General features: G+C 35.2%; 2 protein-coding genes across 2 annotated transcripts in view; one reads left to right on the top strand and one right to left on the bottom strand.

Annotated features, from left to right (window-relative positions):
- Positions 1-200: 200 nt before the first annotated feature.
- LOC144969430 (CUE domain-containing protein 2-like) lies at positions 201-3,577 on the bottom strand (the record flags this gene model as incomplete). The annotated part of the gene is made up of 5 exons (XM_078908540.1): positions 3,438-3,577; positions 2,753-2,831; positions 1,108-1,248; positions 745-806; positions 201-401 (listed from the first exon to the last, which is right to left on the bottom strand). Coding segments are annotated over exons 2-5 (472 nt in total), but the record flags the coding sequence as incomplete, so codon positions are not given.
- A 151-nt stretch (positions 3,578-3,728) lies between these two features.
- LOC144966937 (uncharacterized) overlaps positions 3,729-11,640 on the top strand; it is a 9,512-nt gene continuing 1,600 nt past the window's right edge. The window contains exons 1-6 of the mRNA XM_078903631.1: positions 3,729-4,992; positions 6,977-7,055; positions 8,070-8,215; positions 8,887-9,027; positions 9,890-10,066; positions 11,375-11,478. Of these exons, the coding sequence (XP_078759757.1) occupies positions 4,716-4,992; positions 6,977-7,055; positions 8,070-8,215; positions 8,887-9,027; positions 9,890-10,066; positions 11,375-11,478 (924 nt within the window). The 5' untranslated portion in view covers positions 3,729-4,715. The remainder of the gene's footprint in view (positions 4,993-6,976; positions 7,056-8,069; positions 8,216-8,886; positions 9,028-9,889; positions 10,067-11,374; positions 11,479-11,640) is intronic.

The raw sequence follows: 11,640 nt of genomic DNA on the forward strand, positions 1-11,640 counted from the left end.
AATCGCCCACCTGTCCTTATACTGCTAAAATTACAATTTATAACTATAATAATTTCCAAACTCATTGAGGGTAGTTTTGATATATCAAAAAAAAAAAACCCCAAAAAAACATAAGTAAATCAATTTCTTAAAAATGAAAACGAATAAAAAACTTTGATGTATATTCATACATTTTTTGCCAATATTCTAATGCATCTTGCCTGTTTTTATGCTGTTTTGATTGTCTTTATCCTTTCCATTCACTCTTGTTTCCATATTTTCTCTGTCCCCTTGTGTATTACTTGAGCTGTAGTCATATTTGGGGAATGAGCTTTTCACAGGGCGATTCACTTGCTCATTTTCTGACTTTTCAACCACTTTTTGTTCAGGTACTGACTCATTATCTTTTGAGCTTGAATCCTCTAGGAAATATAAATATCATTACATTAAAGTTCCAATCAATTGTTTTCAAGAAAAGGTAGAAAAGGTAAATTTGAACCCTCAGAAATGATAGCATTCTTTGAGGACTATTCGTCTGCAAAGTTAAAATGTAATTTTTATGACATAGTAAACTATCTTTGTCAAATACATCAAATACATAAATTGCACAGAGGGCTGAAAGAGAAAGCTGAGAGAAGGAGGGGGGTGAGAGAGAGCGAGAGAGGGGGGGGGGGAACTGAGAAAGAGAGGGGAGGGAGAAAAAAAAGAGAGAGGAGGGATAGAGAGAGAAAAGAGAGAGTGACAGAGGGAAAGAGATCGACCAACCTTCAATTCCTGAATCCTCCAAATGAGCTGCCATGTTAAACATCCATTCCGTGACAGATGACCTGGCAAGAATATAAATTACATAAATATAAAAATCTGAAAAGTTCTGTCTTCGCTTCGTACCCGAAAGGTACCGAATCAAATTTTTGTTATTGTTGATGTTAATATCATCATCATCATTATTATTATTATTGTTGTTAATATCAGTATTATAATTATAATTATAATTATAATTATTATTATTATTATTATTATTATTATCATTATTATTATTATTATCATCATTATATTATTATTATTATTATTATAAACAAAATTTTAACCAGACTATAGACTATATATAGTCTACACGCCGCTACAAACCTATCAATCTGATCAAAGCCAGGTAGGTACGCATTCATCATGTCCGTGACATCCTCCAAATCAAAGCAGTCATCTACATCTCCTTGGCCTATCAAGTCCAGAACACCCAATAGATATGACAGGACGATGTCATCTATATTGCTGATAAAACAGACAAAAATATTTAAAAAGACAAGAATAATTCTTATCTTACTAAATGCTTAATATAGGAATTATCCTTTAAATGCCTTATACAATAGTGTATTATTACAGAATCTTATATAGCTTGCATAGTATCATTCACAGACAGTGAACTATAATTTCAAATATTTTTCTTTTATTTGAAAGATTTTATCAATCCTTTTGATATAAGAATTTTTATCCTTACAAGAACAAGAAATGAAGGTGTTGACAAATTAAGTTAAAAAAACAAACCAAAATAAGTAGTCCTTCAGAGCCATTTGACCCATGGAGCCGAAGCTTATCCGGGTTTCTATTGTGTAAATCAGACAATAGTATAGCAATTGCTTGCTACCATTTGGATAGGATGCTGGTCTATTGCAAAGTACTTTCCACTAGATCTAACAGACCGAGCTACCCAATCACTACTGGGTGGACAGGTGTCAGAAAAAAAATCTCTACATACTGCACCCGAGATCGAGCTCGGTAATTTTTGCATTTGAAACTAGTGCCCTATCAACCGAGCTACAGGGACAAATTAAGTGATCTTATAATATCAAAACGTTAGAGAGTGAATAAGCAAACCTGAAACCTCCAAAATTGTGCATTGGACATTGAATGAGACTGTAATTTACTGCCAGCAGGATTGTCAAACCAGAAAAAACATTATCAGGATCCTGATAGCTCAGTTGGTGGAGCATTCGCTTCACATGCAAAGGGTCCCAAGATCGATCCTGGGTGCAGCTGAAAATTGTTCTGGTGGAAATTACTTTCCGTCCGATAGACTAGGATCCTATCCAAAGGATAGCAAGTAATATTTTCATGGTTTTTTTGTTGTTTTATTTTTTTTTGTTGGCTGAAGAAGGGTTCTGAGCCCAAAACATTCCGTGTTTGGTATTTTGTTCTTTTTTTGAAGCCGCTATATTCATTCTTGTTAACTACTTTTTTTTTTTGGCGGCTATGTGGTCTTGTGGTATGACACTCGCTTTCGGATCGGAAGGTCCTGGGTTCGAGCCTCGCTCTGCGCATAGTTGAGTCCTTGATAAAGGCTCTTTACTCACATTCTCTCACCGTACTCAGGTGTAAAATGAGTACCTGGCCGTTAACAGCCTTGTCTCTGTCCGAAAAAATTATAATATCACCTTACAGGGATCATCTCTTGTCCTAAATGTCAAACGTTGCTGTTGGCCAGGGACACCTTGTAAAGCGCTTTGAGCATGTTTAGTGGATATTGCTCTATGTAAAAGCTCAATTTATTTAGCCTTTTTTAAAAAGTGTCCAAATTGAGAGATCAATTTTTTCCAGCATAGGTGCAATTTTAGGACTGACTTATATCTGTCAAACATAATTTTTGTTGAATTTTTACATTTTTTTTACAAAAAGGAACTGCTAAAAGAAAAAAAAAAAAAGAAAAAAAAAAAAAAAAAAGAAAAATATATATATATATATATATATATAATAGAAATAAGGGTAATAAAAACAGTACCTAACACTGTCTTGTAAAGAATGCTGAGCCAAAAATGATGATAGATGCTTATGCACTTTTGCTTCCATGATGATAAGAGCTGTAAAGAAAAGAAAAAAAAGTGTAATAATAACAATAACGAACTATTGATGATATGGCAGATTAACTCTTACTCTTAATACACTTATGAAGATACTTAATCATGACTATCTTAAATGTCAGTTGTACGATAGCAGAAGAAAAAAAAACAAAAAGCAAGGCATAAAGATGTTTTCCTTCAGTGACTTTTTGGGATTACCAAAATACTGGAGCAATATCTAGTGTTACGCGATGTGTCGCTCTACTTTTATGTCGCTATGTGAATGTGGTCTAGTGGCATGACACTCGCTTTAAGTAAACTTTACTTTAAGTTTAAGGCCAGTAGTGTTGATTTGAATTTGAAATCCAAATGGTGGTTACTACCGGCGGGAATGCAACAGCAAAAAGTTCGTCAGTAAACAACAAAGGCAAATAGAGGACCATTTTCTGATTTTCACAAGTTTGGTATCATTATTAAAATCGTATTGAAAAGCACTTATGATATGATGACTGATGATATGATGGGTTTCATTGGAGTTGGAGCTAAACCGCGAAACCCAATTTGAATTTTTTACCACTCTATAGATCTAGACGTCTATCACCATATTTTATAGGTCATAGATCTCACCTTTATCTCTATGTGTTTTTACAGCAGCATCTGGATTGGAGAAGGCAAGTAATTGTGAAATTCAAACTTCAAAGTCAAAGTAAAATCTAAATCTAAGACAGACAGATCTGTGTTTATCAACAATGGAGACAACTACTTTCGTTTTCTCAGCCAGGCAAAGATGCCAGATAGTTTTAGCGAAGTTACCAAAAATCACAAAGATCGATAAGACTTCTCTGCAAATATAACACTATATATATGAAAATGAAAATGAAACCCATATCATCAGGTACAGCGCTGATATATTTACAATTGGAGAAGAACTTAGAGAAAGGGAGGATAAAAGATTTAAAAGATGAATAAAAATCTAGAGAAAAAGAGATAGACAGAAGGGGAAAAAACTGCTTTAATTTATTACAGTACCTTGATAACTTTTTTAGACTGACAGTGCAGGTTGTTCTAATTATTCAGACATTCGCGGAAACAGTTGACTTGAACGCCGCTTTTTTTAAGCCAATAGCTATTTATTAATTTTTTTTGTTTGTTTGTTTTTTTTCTGTTTGTTTTTTTTTTTGTGGGGGTTTTTCTGGGGGTGGGGAAGGGTGTTATTTTGGTTTCTTTGGTGTGTTTTTTTTGTTGTTGTTTTTTGTTGTTGTTTTTTTTTGTATTGTTTTAGTTTGTTCGTTGTCGCTTTTTTTTTTTTTTTTTTGTTTGTTTGGGTTTTTTTTGTTGTTGTTGTTGTATTTGGGTGGGTTGGGGGGTTTGTTTGTTTGTTTGTTTGGGGTTTTTTTTGGGGGGGGGGTTGGTTGTTTTGTTTAGTTTTCTTCACTCATTTATTAGCAATAAATAAGTAAAAGTTGGTCACATCCATTTATGGTTCCCTAGCCACAATAGCCATGGATATTACTGTGGTCTCCTTAGCCTTTACCATCTTTTTAAAAAGTTTGATCGTGGGTTTACGAAATCCGATATTGTATATAATCTGCTGTACCAGACTGTACCATCTATTTGTTTACTTCTCAAACTGATGACCGCAATCCAGGATAAATAGTCGCAACGCCATTTAAGAACGAGGCCATACTATATGCAAATATTTAGCCAGAAACAAACATTGAACTTGCAAATTTATATGAGGAGAATGCATGTATTCTTTGATGAGACTGTAGGTTACTAGGACGTTGTGGTTGTCCACCGGTCCGGTGGTCATGGCCACCCACCACTCCTTTTAGTTTCAGCAGACGATGTTGATGTTTCACCACTCATTATATTCAGCTTGATGTTTAGATATTAGGATTGAGAATGGATGCATTACTTTTTAATAAACATGCGTCGTCCAAGCACACAGTTAGGCGTGTCTTGGGTTCCAAAAGGCTTTATATTTATATTGCCTTGCTCTTTATTGTCGTGGGGCTTCTTACGATTATTCGACTCGTTACACAAATGAGAACATCTTTTGGAAACTTTCACTATGAAAGTGATACTGATTTTGAACTCGTTACCCTGCCTAAAAACTTTGCTTACTCAAGAGGAGCAAGGTGTTTGGATGGCACTCCTCCAGCGTATTATTTTAGAGCGGGTAAATCACGATTATTATTATTACTGTTACTGTGTAGTGTTACTGTTGTGTTAGTGTTACTGTTTTTGGGGGGTTTTGTGTTTTTTTGTTTCCATGTTTCTTCCCTCATTGTTTAGCACTGTGTCAATCTCACCGACGTCAAATTTTATTCTTTTTTTTTTTTATGAGATCCTTCAGAAACTTGTGGGGTTTTTTTGTTGTTTTTTTTTTTTTTTTTTTTTTTTTTTTTGTTTTTTTTATCCTTTGAAATGGGATTGTTCAAGTTCAAGGGCAAGGGGATAATTTAATGAAACTTGAAAAAGTGTGAGAAAACAAGTGTGTTGTGTGAGGCGTCTGACATAAGAAATGGCAGTTGTCAGTATGTTTTATAAGCCAGAAAGCTGGCACTGGAACAAAAACAAAGAAGCTAGAGATGACCGATTCTGAGACTTCCTATATCAGCTGCCATTTGCAGGGCTGCCAAGTGTCCCGCATTTTGAGGCTGTGTCCTGCCGTCCCGCTTAAGGCAAAAATGTCCTGCATTTCCTGAATTGATAAATTTGTTTCATTACCTCCACAGCTAACTTTTTAATATGATCCCTCGCCCCTCAAAAAGGGACCAGATCTTTTTGGCACCATTAAGAAGAACCATTTTTCTGGTCACATTGGCACTATAGTGCTAAATTATTTGTCAATTGGTCATTATAAGCTTTTTTTTTTTTGGAGTGCCTACGATCCATATGCCATATCAGATCACCGTTATTATTCCATTATCACCACCTGCCATGATTACCGGTGATGTCACCCCCCACCCCGTCCAAAAAAAAAAAGGTGTCCCGCATTTTGACTTTGTGAACTTGGCAGCCTTGCATTTGCATTTAACAGACCAAATATAGTGGATCTATCCTTTTTTTTTTCTTTTTTTTTTTTTTTTCTTTTATTTGGTGCAAAGTTACTCTCCCATGTTTCCCAGGGTGTCCAAGTCTCTCGGATTATTGTCCCTATCCTCCCATTTTAAGTTCTGATTTAAAATCAATCAAATTGAGACATGGGTGCCAGTTTTCCAGTTCATGCCGGAATTCCGGTTTCGCTATATCTCGAAGTCAAATACCTCCGGTTTCAGTGGGGGGGCTGAGTGATGGGCACAAGCCGGTGTCCATGACTAAATTTTTCAAAAAATGTTGAGGGAGTACCTCTGGTACTCTCTGTCTCTCTCTGTTCCTCTCTGTTCTTTGGCTCCCCTAGAGAGAGACAACTGCACTGTGAGTATTTCACTATGTATTATAAGTTGGTTTTAAAATCAAATTAATTTCCTCATTGTGTCAATATGTTTGCTGTGTAATCATTTAATAATGGTATAAAAACGCTGATGAAATAAGAGTAAAGTTAAGGACACATTTTCAGTAGGAACATTTTCAGGTGTGGCAAAGTGTCGAGATTTTAGTTTCAGGTTTCAGTACTTCTTCCTGCTGGTGCACCTATGAATTGAGAAAACTAGTTTCAATGTACTTGTTGTGTAAAAATGTAAAGGTTTGATTTTGAAATAAAGTTTTGAAAGATATTAAAATTTATAAGTTGATTATTGTCCCATGTCTCCATGTATATATGTGAGTGTTGGTGGGTACTTGTAGATACTAGAGTGCTCGAAAAATTAATTAGAGCATGTAAAAATAGATAAGGACGCTCACATTGTATTTTGTCAGGACAATCGTTTCAGTGCTGGTCGAACCTCCTCAGCTGACGATAAATCTGTAGTTCCTCATTGTTTATATTTGCATCCTTACTTACTTACTTATCCGTACCAGCGACCACCTGAGATCTAGCCCTTCGGTCTTGTCCCATGACGTAGAAGTTACTTTAGAAGTCTTTTGTAGTTGTTCCAGGTGACTATAAAGTACTGATGCTTGGATTTGGTGGGAGGAATATATTTGCATCCCTATTTCTTGTTCCGGTGTGTTTGTTATTAATTATAAATATATATTTGTTTTGTTTTGTTTTTTTGCAGGTGCCGTTTCTTCTCAGTTCTGGATCATTCATCTCCTTCCAGGAGCATGGTGTGAAAATAAGCAACAATGTTATGAAAGGTTAGTTTTTGCAAATTGTCCTTAATGGGGTTTTTTCCAGAAAAGCGTTTTTAAAAGGTGTTAAGCAGTGCTGATGGTTTTCCTCGGATCCACGGAAATCCGCGATTTTGTACTCAGAGGGGAATTTCCTCCTTTGAAAATACTGAATTTCTCACAAGCAAATGTACAGGTAGTGATAGACTTAATGTGCAGTGAAACTCTCCAGAATTTAGCTAGAGTATCAATGATAATTTATAATCTCAAATGCTCTAAAAGTGGGAATTCATGCAGTAAAAATGGGGCTTAAAGGCAACTGGTCAAAAATTTTCCTCCTTTTTCACATTTGTCACCATCAGCACTGATTAAGTAAGTGGTGAGAATGTTGGACTAAACATTCTGTGTCATGTTGGGAGAATTTTCTTATTCTTATGTCATAGTATGAACAATGAAAATGTATGATAAAGGTTTAATTGATATATTTAATTTATTCTCAACTCCTGATTTGTTTGTCAGATATCTGAGTCTTGAGTGTCAAAGGCTGATGACAGACTTTGTTTATTATATGTGTGCGTCCCTGGCATAATCAGTTGCATGGTGAAAATGTTTGTTTTGCGGGGGTTTTTTTTTGCATTTTTTAAAAGCCCAATGTCTCCTGAGCATTTTAATCTTTATTTGAAGCAAATTGGGTGATTTATGGTCATATGCATGGGCTAGGGTGTGAAACCCTGATTTTGAGAAAATCGCTTCCAAAGTTGACAAGAGTTTATATTAAGTATAATAATTACCTTCATATAAATATTAAAATAAAATATTTAGTAGTAGAATTCAATTGAAATATTTCATCAATATGTAGAAAAATGTTTGATTTAATGATTTTTGATAACTCATTTTCCATAAAAATTGACCTCTTGACTAAAATTGTCAATATCTCTGTTCAGAGCTTTTCACCATGCGACTGATTATCTCAGGGACGCCCACATATCACTTTATAAACGATGAAGTTAAACATTAATGCTTCTCAATCAATCGCAACAGGAGCTTGTCACCGTTGGGATCCAGCAAGAAAGCAGATACCTCTATTACACCGGGTGGAATGTTCTCCAAGGATTGTAAAATCAATCCACAATTTTGTACTTGGAATGTAGCTGTCTTTCTATACTGCGACGGCAGTTCATTTCTAGGTAAGTTTGATCAGTATGGGGGTTCCGATAGCTCAGTTGGTAGAACACCATGGGCGCCAGTTTTCCTGCTCATGCCGGAATTCCGGTTTTGCGATATCTCAAAGTCAAATACCTCCGGTTTCAGTGTTTTGCGTAAAATAAGTTTGCTGTGTCATCATTTAATAATGGTATAAAAACGGTGATGTAAAGTTTAGGCCACATTTTCAGTAGGACCATTTTCAGGTGTGGCAAAGTGTTGAGATTTTAGTTTCAGGTTTCAGCACTTCTTCCTGCTGGCACCCATGTAGAGCACTCACTTCACACGCAAAGGGACCGAGATCGATCCTGGGTGCAGTCGAGATTGTTTTCTGACCACCCCGTCCACCCAGCAGTGAATGAGAATGGATAGCTGAGTCTGTTAGATTTGGCAGAAAGTACTTTGCGATGGACTAGTGTCCTATCCAAAGGATAGCAAGCAATTGCTATTGTCTATTTCACACTATAGAAACCATGATTAACTCCCGACTCCATGGCTCTGAAGGACTACCTTACTTTTTTTTTAATCAGTAAATTTGAGAGGGATGCTCAAGATATAGTGAATTGTTGTAAAGGATGCCAATTATTATTATTATTATTTTTTTTTTTTTATTTTTTTTTTTTTACTAATTAAAAAAAAAAAAACATATTTACAGGAAATGTCTCTAGTCCAATGATTTACAAGTCAGCCAAGATTTACAGTAGAGGGGCGCTCAACTTTGATGCTCTATTGGAATATCTTTTACTCACCACCAGATTGAAGCAGGCTGAGCAGGTTATCTTGACTGGTTCTTCAGGTAATATCTGTAATGATTTTGGTTATATTTTGTGTCTTGTACATCTAACGTTTTGTTTTTCTCTTTTTGTTATAGATGCCTGCTTGTGTTAAAAGTTAATTAAAGCTTTAGAAAGAATGTTCAAAGTAAAATCTCCTTAGTCTCTTTTGTGATCCAAATCTACAACACTTGTAGATTTTTTTTTTGTTTGTTTGTTTGGGTTTTGTTTTGTTTTTTGTGGTTTTATTTTTAATTTGTGGAGGGGGAGGGATCAGATTTTGATGTTACTTAATGTGAGGACGTTTCTAAACTATATTTAATTTATATTGTATGTTTCGAAAGGATTTTATAAGTTTTCATAGTTGAGAATGCATCTTTCTTTTTTTTTTTTTCCTATCAAATGTTTTGATATTACGAAAACTGTTTTCACAATCTTGTTTATTCTTTACCTTCATATTCTTATCTCCTACAAACTCTGAAGTAGTTTAGATAGTTGTTATCTTTAAAATTTATTAAAACAGATTTCTTAATTAAATTATTTTTTATTTACCAACATTTAGGTTGTACATAAAATGTTAATAAAATTTCACTTCATTCATTTACAGCTGGGGGCATAGCTGCCTTGATTCATGCTGACTGTCTTCACATTCAGGTTGTACATAAAAAAATGTTAATAAAATCTCACTTAACCCATTTACAGCTGGGGGCAAAGCTGCTTTGATTCATGCTGGCCGCCTCACATTCAGCTTGTACATAGAATGTTAATAAAATTTCACTTCATTCATTTACAGCTGGGGGCATAGCTGCCTTGATTCATGCTGGCCGTCTTCACATTCAGGTTGTACATAAAATGTTATTAAAATTTCACTGAATCCATTTACAGCTGGGGGCATAGCTGCTTTGATTCATGCTGACCGTCTTCGCACGAGACTACCCCCATCCGTTCATTCCCTCCACGTTGTTGTCGATGGTTCCATGTTTGTTGATGTTCTGGATATTAAAGGGAACGCAACATTAGCTAACCTATTCCGGAATATTTATGAATTCCACAACATTAAAGGTTTGTCCAGAACTTTTTTTTTTCAAACTTGATTGTGGTTTATTTCTTTTAATTCTCTCCTTACCAGCAGCCATTTTTCAGAATTAGTCCCGAAACTTCACACCCACCCAACACAAAAATAGATTTTTCTTTCTCAAACAAAAAAGCAACAAGTACATTCCATACATAATATTGTTCAGCAAAATGAGTTCTACAACACAATGTCAAGTTTCTACTATAGCTATGACAAAAAAATTTCCTTTTAATTGTGTGATGAACAAAAGTAATCTGAATGACAAAATTGTAATGATTTTCCCGTGGATGGTAAGGAGAGGTTAAAAAAAAATTTTAAAAATTTTAATTGAGCTTTATATAGCGCAATATCCAATAAATGTGCTCAAACCGCTTTACAAGGGGTCCCTGGTCAACAACAACATTTAACATGTAGGACAGGACATGACGCCTGTTAGGCGATATTACAATTTTTCGGACAAAGACAACGTTGTTAACGGCCAGGTATTCATTTTACACCTTACTGTGAGAGAATGTGAGTAAAGAGCCTTTTTCAAGGACACAACTATGCGCAGAGCGTGAGGCTCGAACCCAACCCAGGACCTTCCGATCCGAAAGTGAGTGTCATACCACTAGACCATATAGCAGACACACAACAATTTTATCATAAAAGCGTTTCAAAGGATTAATGACTATGAAGTTTTAGGAATGTTTACACTGAAGGAAAGGTAATTAGTTTTTTACTTTTGTTTTGTTATTGATTAATCACCTTACCACCTGCAGCAAAATCGTCACAATTGTTACGACACAATATACATTTTTTCTTATTCAGATTTATTTTGTACATCACAAACATTGAAGAATGATCTTTGTTTAATCAATAAGAACATTTGTTTTGTAGAGAGCTTGTTTGAGTTTTAAAAAACAATTTTTCTGCTGGTTAAACCCGCCATTTTGGGAAAATACTGAAAATGATCGGTAAGGAAAGAGTTAGTTATGAACCTAACCTTAATGTGATCCAATGCCTCATAATGGTATTATGCCAGGTTTATCTAAATGCTAAAATTTGAATCTGGCATGGCAGTTTTTTGAAAAATAAAATCCAAAATTTTGAAACCAAATTCCCAAATTTTGCAAGCAAAATACATTTGCAAAAATTTTGAAAAAAATTTGCGGTTCATATTTCGTAAAAACTGACAATAAGTTCACGAAAGAGAAAAGCGTTGTGAGCCTGAGTAATTGGTATAGAGAGAGATTTAACTAAAAAATGATCATTATAAAAAGATTATAAGATTTTTTAAATTCTCCCCAACAAAGCTGTTGCAGGCCTGCCTACCCTCAATCTCAAATTTCAGGGACATTCTACGGATAAAACCTCACACTCGAGGCACAATACGTTCCTGTTGGTGTCCATCAAGGGTGTCAGTTTTCCGGTTCATGCCGGAATACCGGTTTCACGATATCTCGAAGTCAAATACCTCCAGTATACTAAATTTTTTCAAAAAATGTTGAGGGAGTACCTCCGGTACTCTCTGTCTCTCTCTCTCTCTCTCTCTGTTCTTTGGCTCCCCTAGAGAGAGACA

The sequence above is a fragment of the Berghia stephanieae genome, chromosome 3 (assembly GCF_034508935.2).
Source record: "Berghia stephanieae isolate SIO BIC M18660-M18661 chromosome 3, UCSD_Bste_1.3, whole genome shotgun sequence".
Classification (NCBI taxonomy): domain Eukaryota; kingdom Metazoa; phylum Mollusca; class Gastropoda; order Nudibranchia; family Aeolidiidae; genus Berghia; species Berghia stephanieae.